The 13,299-nt window shown below is 39.4% G+C and overlaps 1 protein-coding gene across 3 annotated transcripts in view; it reads right to left on the bottom strand.

The window, feature by feature from the left end:
• DOCK8 (dedicator of cytokinesis 8) overlaps positions 1–13,299 on the bottom strand; it is a 237,404-nt gene that overhangs the window by 44,776 nt on the left and 179,329 nt on the right. For all 3 annotated transcript variants that reach the window (XM_025360064.1, XM_025360066.1, XM_025360065.1), the window contains 3 exons: positions 12,015–12,154; positions 4,908–5,077; positions 1,640–1,779 (listed from right to left, as the gene is read on the bottom strand). In XM_025360064.1, the coding sequence (XP_025215849.1) occupies positions 1,640–1,779; positions 4,908–5,077; positions 12,015–12,154 (450 nt within the window). The remainder of the gene's footprint in view (positions 1–1,639; positions 1,780–4,907; positions 5,078–12,014; positions 12,155–13,299) is intronic.

Below are 13,299 nucleotides of genomic sequence, written 5' to 3' on the forward strand. Positions count from 1 at the left end.
AATGGAGGTTTAACCATAATTTATGTTTGCCTAGGGCTGGGGTGTGGGGGTTCAGGCTATTTGCTTTAATATTTTGGCCACAAGTATTCATTTTAAAGTGCTGAGCACACTCTCTGTTACTCATCTCATCAACACAAACAACAGTAATGAGGCTGCACCCTTGGTTCATGCAGCGTAGCTAATATCCAGTGGAATGTACTGGTGAAATTGCAATGAGGAATTTGTGGGTATGGGAGGGAAATGTTAGTTTTGGATGGAAATAATAGAGGTTATAAAGCAACTTTAACTTAGTTATTCTGAGTTTGTTGACAAGAATAAAGGAAATTTTGAGATATAACCTCACAAGGACTATGTTCTAACAGGTGAACTTTGGGCTTTTGAGTTTTTCCCTTAGAGGCCAATAATGTAAAAGGCATATACCACCTCAAGCAGCTAACTTTGATAAGATGGATATTAGAAAGGTGGAGGTCATAAAACACAGTATTTCTCCACTGTGATTTGACATCAGTGATGTCAAATCTCAAACGTCTTTTCTCTGTGTCGTCTTCCTGCCTCACTGCCCCCTCAGTCCGCATGGGGATGGGGCTTGCTAAGTGCTGGAAGGAAGAGAAGAAAGTCATCCAGTAAGAAGAGTTAGGTCAGGATGCTGCTTTCTCACAGGAGAAGCAAGTTAAATTCTCTGCACATCTATACCCTACATTGAAATGCAAAAGTAAATGACATTGGAGAATGCAGCACTGTCTTCACAAGGGATAGTCAGAGCTCGTCAATGAACAGAGATGAATCCCACCTCAAATGAATCAGAGGATACATTCCCAGAGGAGCCCCTCTTTAAGCCCACAGAGTCCATGCAAAAGGACAGAGCCAAACAACCCGCCACAGGCTCCCTGCGGTCCTAGAAAAGCTGCAATCTTTGGCTTAAGAAGCCCTTACGCTAAGCTACCAGCCTCCTTCAGTCTTCTTTTGGAGGCATAACACAGTATGAATTACACACACCTAGACTCAACACAGCCTAAGTCTCCACCCTCAGGGAGCCTTGGTTTGATCTCCTTTGCAATGATTTCAGATTTCCCAAGTTTTCATCTTTTCTGGTTTCTTGAACTTGAACTCAGCACCACTGGGACTGCCTGAATTTGATCTGCACATCTCTTGCTGTTGCCAAAATCCTTTCTGACTTGTGTGCACCTCCGCTGCCAACCTCACAATGATTCTTTACAGCAAAATTAGGCAGAAAGCATCAACGCCTGCTCTAAGCTGAGTTCTCCCATCAGAAGATGACAGGAGAGGCTGGGCACAGTGGCTCATGCCTGTAATCCCAGCAGTTTGGGAGGCTGAGGTGAGTGTATCATCTGAGGTTGGCAGTTTGAGACCAGCCTGGCCAACATGGCAAAACCCCGTCTCTACTAAAAAATACAAAAAAATTAGCCAGGTGTGGTGGTACATGCCTGTAATCCCAGCTAATCAGGAGGCTGAGACATGAAGAACGGGGGAGGCAGAGGTTGCAGTGAACTGAGATTGCACCACTGCACTCCAGCCTGTGCTACAGAGTGAGACTCTGTCTCAAAAAACAAAACAAAACAAAACAGATGACAGAAGACATGACATGAAAAATCAACCAGACACATGTGCACCAACATACCAAGGAAGACAGCACTATTCCACTTGTTTTCAAATTGAAATTATTCCCTGCTATGGCCAGAGCCACATTCTGGTTAATGGCACCAGCTCCTTCTTGTTCTTCATCCGAGCCACTGGTGCGGTATCTGCGAGTATCTACACCTGCAATGAAAACATCATTTGTGATGTCAAGTCAGACATGACATTTCCCTATGTCCCCTACCCAATAAGAGACTGATACGTCTTAGTCACTAAAGTCAGCACAGTAATTTTAAACCTGACGTTTAGCGTTATGTATTTGCTATCATCTATAGGAAAATACAGCAGGCTAAGAAAAGAGACAATGTCTAGCACAAGATTAGGCTAGAAATTAATTTTTCAAATTGTATGAACAAAAAGTTTTCAAAACATCCATAATAGTTTCCTGTAACATAATTTTTTAAACTTTATTATCTATTCTAATAATTGACATTATTTTAAATAATGACCAAATAGAAGAAACCTACAATTGCAGATTAAGCAAGTACCTTATATAGAATAATAACCTATTATCACAGGTTCAGCAACAATTTGTTATATTTCAAATGTTTAAAATGAGTATCAATTTATTGTATCTATGTAATATAGACATATCCATATTTATAGATAGGTTTAGATGTATGTAAGCAAAAAAAAAAAAAAGGATAAACCATTTAAAAGTCTGGTTTTTAAGAATGCTACCAAGCATACAATAAAAACTATTTATTAATATTTCAAGCAGTTCTGGGGAAAGTGTGGTAAAATATTCACAACTGATTGAATCACTGATGTTTTACTAAAAACTCATGTTTTTCTAGACCTGTCGACATTACAGCGATCTGGCCCTTCAACTATTGAGAAAAATTTAAGCGTAAATAACATTTCTTCCACTAAAGTTGTGAAAACAAAACCCAGTTCTTCTTATTTATTTATTTGTTTATTTATTTTTAGACAAAGTCTCACACTATCATCCAGGCTGGAGCGCGGTGGCGCCATCTCTGCTCACTGCAATCTCCGCCTCCATCCTCCTACCTCAGCCTCCCAAGTAGCTGGGATTACAGGTGTGTCATCACGCCTGGCTAATTTTTGTATTTTTAGTGGACACAGGGTTTCGCCACGTTGGTCAGGCTGGTCTTGAACCCTTGGCCTCAAGTGATTGGTCCACCTTGGCCTCCCAAAGTGCTGGGATTACAGGGGTGAGCTACCACATGTAGCCAAAACCCAATTTTTAGAAATAATTATTAAGGCCACTGGAATTTTAAACAAATGGTTAAATAAACAGCACATGGAAATTATGCAAGACCTGATAACATTATCACAACTAACATAGAGATACATTCTAATTTCCCCTTAATCGCCATAGGGTTATAGTTACAAGAAAAAGCAGGAAAGATACAAACATGTGCTGTGCAAAATGCTTTTACAGAAGTTCTTCAGTTTCATCTTTATCGTAACCCTAAAAGATAGGCCTTGTTATCATATTTTTACAGTTTACAGAGGAAAGGAAGGCATGGATAAGTTGAGCCTTTCAACGGTCACTTATATTCATAAATGGGGCTGGAATCTGAATTCAGATGCATCTTTTTGAAAGACTATATTCTTATGAGTTTATCAACCTGAAGATTCTATATTTAATAGATGTACTATGTAACCTATAACAATAAAATACTTTTCACTGTTTTCTTTCATCAGCTCCATCATGACCATGAAGTTCAATGCATATACAAAGAAGTCTTTGAGGTTTAAAAGCCTCGGAGAACAAATGTTGAAAAGTTCTGATTCCGAGTCACTGATATGGAATATTCTAATTGACAAGAGAACTGTGGAGAATGTGTGCTAAAGTGGTTCCTGGCTTTGGGAACAAGCAGGCTCTTGAAATGGAACTTTTTAGAAACTTTCCAGCATGGATTCTCAAAATGGGCTGCAAGTCACACGCCATGCTCTGCATTATGTCTGTAAATGCTACAAACAACTCTGTTTTCAGTTCCCCGCAATCAGGAGCTACTAGAGGAAGCTGCTGACCTCATGGTGCAGCTTGCTCAGCCCTGTGTGCTGAGTTTGTTTCTGTCATTTCCTTGCACTCTTGCCCCAATAGAACTCCACAAACCCTAACTCCTGTCTCAACCTTTCTCTTCCGAGTTACCCCGTTAGCAGTTTGCTGGAGGATTTTTTTTTCAAGAAAGGAGAGAATTACTTCCACAGGAATACTTGATTTTCATTTTACGATTTGTTTGAATTAAAGACTATAGGTGTTTGGTCCCATTTTCATGAACTAAATACTTGTCACCGTAATAATACTATAAATAATTTAGTCACATATGGCACTTTCCATATGGAGGTGGGAAAACCTGGATGGTTCCAAGATTTCAAGGATGACTACCTGTAAGGAGGTTGGGCTCAGGGAAGCATTCCCCAGATCCCAGCACCCTTCAGCTGCCAAGAGAGCAGCATGGACATTTCCAAAACTTCTCTTGAGCTGGAGGAAAAGCAAGAACTACTCCGACGGGATAGGAATTGTGTGTGTGTGTGCGCGCACACGTGTGTGTGCGCGCACACATGTACGTTGTGGAGAGGGTAGGCCGATGGACTGCCTTTCTCAAGTCAACATAAGAAGTTCTTCTATTTAGGAGGATTTTTTTCCTCTGCATTCCTTAATCCACACTGTAATTTGTAAATAGATTCAGGGGTTTCACAAAACCCCTTTAAGACAACTTAGCCTTTCCTCTTGTTGCTAATCTAGAGATATTAACCTCAAAATTAGCCACTTAGTGCCAAGGGCAATATTTCTCTGCTTTCAGAATTTTCTAATATTGACATATGCCATGATTTTTTTTTGCATGGAACAATTATTTGGGTTCATTTGAGACTGCTTTTTTGCTTACCTATTCATAAAAGAAAAGGGAAGGAACACCTTTATGTCAAGTTGTTAGAGCATGATCTCCAAAGGGAGTAATTCTGTTATTATTTCATCCTTTGTGGTGTATGGTTTATAAAGTTCATCCCATACCAGCAGATCAATGAATGAATGAACGAATTCACAAAAAAATAAGTAAACAATTTCTAAACAAAAAACACACTTGGGGCTATATGCCTTTTTTTTTTTTTTTTTTTTAAACTGATTGGGGCCTGTGTTAAAGGGGTTTGGAGACCATTGTTGTGAAGAATTGCTCATATGAACATATCAGCACTGTAACAAATGAGAGACCTCATTCGGATGGGGCATTTGGCAGGGGTCCCCATCAGTCCAAGAAAGAAAACAGAAGGGCAATTACCTGTAAAGTCACAGAGCTGTGGCAAAGCATCCAAAATGATGCCAACTAAAGGCAGGTAAAGGGCAGCGATTTTGACCTTCACCTCTGGTTTGACACAGCGTGGGTCCAGGTCATGAGAACTTAGCAGGCTGTGGATGGCACTGACAGCTTTCCTTTGTACTTTGCTGATTCTGTTGGCACAACACAGGAATCAAAAGGTTATGGTGAAGGGAAATTGACTAAAGAGCTCTTAAACAGTCAAGAGTGATCAAAATGCTCCTAAGCAATGAAGTGACTATGAAAACCAAGCAATACAGGATAGAATTATATAGAATCCAGAAATAGACTGCCTGTGTTCTAACCCTGGGTCTGCTCTTTTGTATGATGTTTTCAAGTTCGTCATATTGTAGCATCACTATTTCATTCCTTTTTATTGCTAAATAATATTCCATTAGTGAATTTTATTTATCCATTCATCAATTGATAAACATTTGGATTGTTTCTGCTTTTGAGCTATTATGAGTTATGAATATTTGTGTACAAGTTTTAAGTTTTACTTTTCTTGGGTACATACCTCAGAGTACATTTGCTGGCTTGTATGGTAACTCTCTGTTTAACTTTTTGTTTTTTTTTTTTGAGACAGAGTTGCTCAGGCTGGAGTGCAATGGCATGATCTTGGCTCACTACAACCTCCACCTCCTGGGTTCAAGCAGTTCTTCTGACTCAGCCTCCCGAGTAGCTGGGACTACAGGCACCAGCCACCACATACGGCTAATTTTTGTATTTTTAGTAGAGACAGGGTTTCACCATGTTGGCCAGGCTGGTCTTGAACTCCTTGCCTCAAATGATCTGCCCACCTCAGCCTCCCAAAGTGCTGAGGTTATAGGCGTGAGCCACCATGCCCAGCCTCTGTTTAACTTTTACAGGAATCAGCAAGTTGTTTGCAACGGTGGCTGCACAATTTTACATTCCCACCAGCAGTGTCTGAAGACTCCATTTTATTCTTGCCAACACTTTATTACCTGTCTTTTTTATTATACTCATCTTTGTGGCTATCAAGCGGTATTTAATTGTGATTTTAATATGCATTTCCCTGATGGCTAATGATGCTGAACATCTTTTCCTGGTCTTATGGCCATATCTTCTTTGGAGAAATGTCCATTCTGATCTTTTGCCTTTTAAAAAAACTGAGTTATTTGTCTTTTTACTACTGAGTTGTAAGATTTTAAAATATATATTCCAGATACAAGTCCCCTATTAGGTTTTTGATTTGCAAATATTTTCTCCCATTTTGTGGGTTGTCTTTTCATTTTTTTGATGGTGTCCTATAAATCACAAAAGTTTTAATTTTACTGAAGTCCTGTTATCTTTTTTTTTCTTGTTACTCATACTTTTGAGTGTGTCATATCTAAAAAACCATTGCCTTTTCTAAGTCTATGATGATTACCTCTATAATTTTATGTAACAATTTTATAGCTTTAGCTCTCACATTTAGGTCTTTGATCTATTTGAGTTAATTTTTGTATATGGTGTAATATAGGGTCCAACTTCATTCTTTTCAATGTGGATACCCAGTTGTCCCAACACCAGTTACTGAAAACTCTATTTTCCCCCCATTGAGTTGTTCTGGCACTCTTGTCAAAAATCAATTGACTATAAATACGAAGATTTATTTTTGGACTCCTAACTCAATTTCATTGATCTATATGTCTATCATACGTCAGAACCCCATAGTCTTGACTACTTTTGCTGTATACTAAGTTTTGAAATTGAGAAGTGTGAGTCCTCCAGTTTTGTTCTTGTTTTTCAAGGTTGTTTTGGTTATACTGGGTCCCTTGAATTTCCACATGAATTTTAGGATCAGTTTGCTAATTTCTGCCAAAAAAACAAAAAAACAAAAAACAAGCTAGAATTCTGAGAACTGCATTTAATCTATGGATCAATTTGGGGAGTATTGCTATTTTAATAATATTAAGTCTTCTGATTCATGAACATATGATATCCCTCCATTTATTTACATCTTTATTTCTTTCAACAGTGTTTTGTCATTTTTAGCATATAACTCTTGTATTTCTTTTGTTACATTTATTCCTAAATATTTTTTCTTTGTGATGCTCTTTTATATGAAATTGTTTTCTTAATTTCATTTTCAGATTGCTCATCGTAAGTGTGTAGAAACACAATTGATTCTTGTACCATGAAACCCTGCTGAACTCATTTATTAGTTCTAATAGAGTTTTTTGTGGATTCCTTGAGGTTTTCTACAAACAAGATTATGCCATCTATGAATAGAGATAGTTTTACTTCCTTTCCAATTTAAATGCTATCTTTTCTTTTCTTTTTTCTTTTTTTTTTTGAGACAGCCTTACTCTGTGGCCCAGGCTGGAGTGCAGTGGTGCGATCTTGGCTCACTACAACCTCCGCTTTCTGGGATCAAGAAATTCTCCAGCCTGAGCCTCCCAAGTAGCTGGGACTACAAGCACAAGCCACCAATGCCCAGCTAGTTTTTATATTTTTTGTAGAGATGGGGTTTCGCCATGTTGCTCAGGCTGTGCTCAATCTCCTGGGCTCAAAGCAATCTGTCCACTTTGGCCTCCCAAAGTGCTGGGATTACAGGCATGAGCCACCACACCTGGCGTAGATGTCTTTTGTTTTATTTTTTGCCTACTTGCCCTAGATAGAACTCCTAGTATATGTTGAATAGAAGTGGCAAGCGTAGACATTTTTGTCTTGTTCCTAATCTTAGGGAGAAAACCCTCAGTTTTTCACTAATAAGTGTCACATTAGCTGTGGATTTTTCATAGAGGCCCTTAAGTCGAGACAAGTTCTCTTATTTCCTAAAAGGAATGTTGAGTGTTTTTTTTTTTTTTTTAAATCAGGAAGGGTTATTAGATTTTATTAAATGCTTTTCTTTGCATCTACTAAGATGATTGTATGGGACTTGTCCTTTATTTTATTAATATGGTACATCAATCGATTTTCAGATATGAAGCCTATCTTGCATTCCTAAGATAAATCCTACTTCGCCATGGTGTATAATCCTTTTTATATGTTGTTGGATTCAGTTTGCTAGTTTTTGGTGAGGGTATTACACCTATATTCATCAGATACTGGTCTGTAGTTTTCTCACGATGTCTTTGTCTGGTTTAGTATAGGGTAATGCTAGCTTCATAGAACAAGTTGGGAAGTATCCCACCTCTTCTAGGCCTTGGAATAGAAGACTAGAAGTTGGTAAAAAATTAGAATTAATTCTTTTAAAAATATTTGATAGAATTCATCATTAAAGCCCCCCAGGTTTGGGCTTTTATTGTGGGAAGTATTTAATTTTTAAAATTTTAATTATTATTATTATTTGTGATAGTTTTGCCCTTGTTGCCCAGGCTGGAGTACATTGGCATGACCTCGGCTCACTGCAATCTCTGCCTTCCAGTCTCAAATGATTCTCCTGCCTCAGCTTCCCAAGTAGCTGAGATTATGGATGTCCGCCACCACACCCAGCTAATTTTTGTATTTTTAGTAGAGACAGGGTTTCATCATGTTGGCCAGGCTGGTCTTGAACTCTTGACCTCAGGTGATCCACTCGCCTTGGGCTCCCAAAGGGCTGGGATTACGGGTGTGAGCCACCGCGCCCAGCCTAAATTTTTAATCTGTGTGGGTAATCTATGTGGGAGGTTTGATTACTAACTCAATCTCTTTACTTGCTGTAGGTCCATTTGGATTTTCTATCTCTTCTTGGAGTCAATTTTAGTACTTTGTACCTTTTAAGGAATTTGTTCATTTAATCTAGGTTATCAATTTGATGGCTTTCAATTGTTCACAGTATTCTTTTATAATCCTTTTTATTTCTGTAAGGTCTGTCGTGATATCCCCCCTTTCAATTACGATTTTAGGAATTCAGTCTTCTTCCTTTTTTCTTGGTCAGTTCAGCTAAAGATTGGTGAATTTTGTTGCTCTTTTAAAATAACAAGCTTTTCACCTTGCAGATTTCCGTGACTGTTTTTCTATTCTTTATTTCATTTATTTTGGCTGTCACCTTTGTTATTCCCTGCCATCTGCCTGCTTTGAATTGTTTGCTCTTCTTTTCCTAGCTCAGAGTATATTCTTTTGACATTTTGTTAAGACCATGTACACATATTTATTAGACTATTCAGGAACAGTATATTAAAATTAAAAAATAGGCTGTATTTATACCCCCAAAGAAATGAGTTCTAATGTCCACCCAAAACCATGTACAGTTGTGTTCACAGCAGCTGTTTTCATAATAGCCACAAACGGAATGCAGCCCAAATGTCAATTTACAGTAGAGAAATTATAGTAGACAAAGGAATATGACATACAGTTGAAAAAAAATGAATCCTAACACATGTGACCATCCTGAAGGATCTCACAATCACAACATTCAGCAAAAGACTATGAAATTCAGTAACAGGCAATATTAATTTCTGGTGATAAGAGTCAGAATAGTGGTTACTTGAGGGGGGCCTGTAACTGAGAGAGGATAACGGAATATTATATTTTTGATCTGACTGGTGGTTATTCAAACATATTCACAGGATATATTAATTGCACTTTATACTTAAGATTTGGGTCCTGTATGTAAATTATACTATAATAAAAAGTAAATAAAGTATATAGTGGAGTATCTGGAACCTAGTCATAGATGTTCAATTTTAAAAATCTACATTTTTTTTCTTTCAAACAAAATAAGGCTACATCAGAATTCAATGTTATATAGAAAATATTAACCAAAATTTTAAATGACTCAGATTCTTGCACTGTGGCTAAAGTAAGATAATTGTAAATTGCATTTCCAAAGCTGCTCTCGTTCTAAGTCTGTGGTCCTGACAATGGGTTCTGTTTTGAATTAGGCATTGCAATTTGCTAGCTTATTACAAAGATGATAGACAATTTCTAAATGCTTGAAAAATACTGTGGATTTCATGATGCATGGACATTTGTGGATATACCCAGGTGTCAGAGATCTAAGGGAAACCCAGTAGAAACTGGAGCTGTGGCTCCTTAGGAGTTCAGGTACTGAGGTGTGTCCCTCTGGCCCTTGCCCCATGGATGTACACGTGTTGGCAAGTCTGCTAACTGTCTTGGAAGCAAAAAAGAAAAAAAAAGGGGGGCTGATCAATAGAAAGTATTGTTGAAGCATGACATTGTCCTGAGGTTTTAGCTCACATGATGAAATTGTGACAGTATGTCTAATGACTTTCCAGGAGAGTAACTGACATCCCAGCAATCAGGGATTATTGTGTTGCCAAAGGAATTACACTGTAACTCACTTGCGGGAGAAAAGGTACTAAGAGTGTGTGTGAGAGAGAGAGAGAGAGTGTGTGTGTGTGTGTGTGTGTGTGTGTGTGTGTTTGAAGAATATATCCACCTGATTAAACATAATTACAGGATTATCTCTGAAAATACTCTACCCTGTTGCTAGTAATATAACAGCAACAATTTTACAAGGACTCCAGAACAGACGTCAGGGTTGTTTCCAGCTAGAATGAAAATAGAAAATAGAAACTACGCTATAGTAAATACTAAAGATTGTTTCTAGAAATCACTTAAACTACTGTTATTAAAGGACAACTAAGAAAATGTATGTACATGTTTGTGCGTGAAGGCAATTTTCTTTGTGTTCAAACTTTCTTCTTAGTATCTTACTTATTAGCATATGTGTTCGGTGCACTTTTTGTTGCTGTGGAAATTTGTGTTAGCCGTAAGGTAGAACATTCTACTGAGATAATTGGGGGAAATTTAGTTGGAGTTGAGAAGATAAAATTGAAGCCATGGAAAGTGAAGTTCTCAAAGGATATACTCAGGACCAGGTTATCTGGAAGGAGACAGAAATGAGAGCTAAGAGCATGAGATTCCCCCACACTATCCTGCCAGGAGACAGACATAGAGTCCCTTAAGCAGTGTCAGCATGAGTACATTGCTTGGGATGCATGTGACTGTCGCAGTTGCACAAACTCGATGTGCTCCTGTATTTGTTTCATGCAGGAACCTTCTGTTTCCTTCACTAAATTGTAAGCACTTTGAGAGAACTTGAGAAATTCCATTTAGACAAAAATCCATCCATAACATACAGCAATGCTACCATTAATTAGCAAACATTATTCTGGAAACTTCTTTAGCATAGGAGACATGGAAACAGGTTCTCTGGGCAGGGAGATGGTTTGGTATAGGAGAGTGGGTCCTGGGAAGGGACTGGGAAGACCATGGCTTTAGATTTGGTTCTCTGTTATGGAATAGTGGGCAAGTTCCTACAATTCCGCATACCTAATCTAAATACCAGACGTGTTGAACCTCAATCACTTTCCAATCCTAATTATCTTTGAATCTGAGTCCCTGGATGGCGAGCTCTAGAGGGACAGGGAATTTTGTCTGTTTTGTGCACTGATATATCTCTGATGGAATCTAACACCTGTCTGTCTGTCCCATAGAAGGCATTCAATAATTGTTGAATGGAACGAATAATATTTTAGAAGGCCTTACCTTTTTCAGTCTAATCAGGTAGGCTGTGGGTTTCTGATTCTATGAGCTCATGGAGCACAGGGAGAGAAGGAAAGAAGGGGGTGGTCCACCTCTCTCTCTGTTGACTTCTAGGCTAGATATTGCCACATGTCCCTGAGTAATCAGATAGATAAGAGGTAAAAGGATTCAGAAGCCCTGGATGTCTGGCGTCTCTTGTCCTGAGAAGCACTGTTTGCAAGAAACCTAATCTGGGCACAGGGCAGCTGCCTTCTCAGCAGCTATTATTTCCTTAATCAGCATTGAACCAAGTGACATCTTGTGGTTGCCTCTGTATGCTATCCCCTTTGTTAAAAATGGCTTTGTTCCTAGGGAGTTCACTAATCAAAGCATCCTTGGGAAATCTGCTTTAGTAGAACTGGTAAATTCCATTCAAATAGGTGACCAAGAGAAGTCATTTTGTAGTTCTTGCCCATCCCTTGTGCCTTTCTACATGCCTATGGGTACCACTTTCTCAAGACAGATGTTTCTACTCCTCAGAACTGGTTGACAGTAGAGTTTTTTTTACCAAGTGTGAGAAGCTGGACTGCAAATTTTATTAAGGAACATCTTTTTTTTGGGTTTCATCTTTCATTTTAAATGCCAGAAACATACCCTTCCACTTCGGCATCCAGGGCAGCAGCCAGTTCTGTGAAGAGGAGCCCGGTGAGGAAGTGCTGCTGGCGGTACTCAGAAGTCAGATCGAACATGCTGGCGATCTTCTGGTCCTGGAAACTGGAGCAGGAGCTTGAGTTCTACAGAAAATGCAAGGAGCCATTTTATGAGTCACAGGAACTGGAATGAAAATAGCGATGGCTAGTGTTTACTGAGCCCTTGCCCCAGCCAGGATTTGTGAGCCCTCCCCAGTGAGGTAGGTACTGCTGGGGCCAGATAAGGCAGATAAGGAAACTGAGGCACAGAGTGGTTACTGCGCTTTCCCATCCCCACAGAGAGAAGATTGCCCAGTGGGAAAGATGAAAATAAAGCACCCAAGGTCTGTTGAGAAATGAATGACACTCCCTTCCCCACCTGAAATCACAAGCTGAAGATACAAAACCTAGGATAAAATCTGGACAGAGAAAGAAGAATCTTACCCGGTCATGTGGCTGGCAGCAGGCAATTCCTCTATAACCAAATGCCTTTTGCTTAAGGCCCTGCTTACTTAGGTACCTTTTTTTATTTTTTGAAAGACAGAGTCTCACTCTGTCACCCAGGCTGGAGTGCAGTGGCATGGTCTCAGCTCACTGCAACCTCCGTCTCCCGGGTTCAAGCAATTCTCATGCCTCAGCGTCCCAAGTAGCTGGGACTACAGTCACACCAGCACGCCTGATGCATTTTTATATTTTTAGTAGAGATGAGTTTTCACTGTGTTGGTCAGGCTGGTAACTCCTGGCCTCAAGTGATCTGCTCCCTTTGGCCTCCGAAGGTGCTGGGATTACAAGTGTGAGCCACTGTGCCTGGCCTCAGCTACGCTTGTGAATTTGGCTTAAGCACATTGTCAGACTTTTGCAGACCTGGAACTACAAGTGATGTCAGGGAAGGAAGTATTAGATTTACCGGTCCTCGGTAATTTCTGTCCTGTATTTGTATCCTGGGAGCACACTTTATATTTCATTAAGAGCATCTAAAGTGTCTTTAGAAATCCTTCATGGTTTTGTGAGCCTGGCCCTGGGTTTGGCTACTCCCTGGAGCAGTCAGAAGGGGAAGGTAGGAAGGAACCTAGGGCAAGCTTAGTCCAGGGAAGTTTTAGGACTTAAGCTGCTGGGCAGGAAGCAGCAAAAAGTTTACACAGTTTGAATCGCTGCTTGTGAGTAGGATCTTTCCCTGTTCACAGTAAGACGGTCATGTAGCTAAGATCTGGATCATGTCATATGGCATATATGGCTAAGTTTTTTGTCGG

The sequence above is a fragment of the Theropithecus gelada genome, chromosome 15, assembly GCF_003255815.1.
Source record: "Theropithecus gelada isolate Dixy chromosome 15, Tgel_1.0, whole genome shotgun sequence".
Classification (NCBI taxonomy): domain Eukaryota; kingdom Metazoa; phylum Chordata; class Mammalia; order Primates; family Cercopithecidae; genus Theropithecus; species Theropithecus gelada.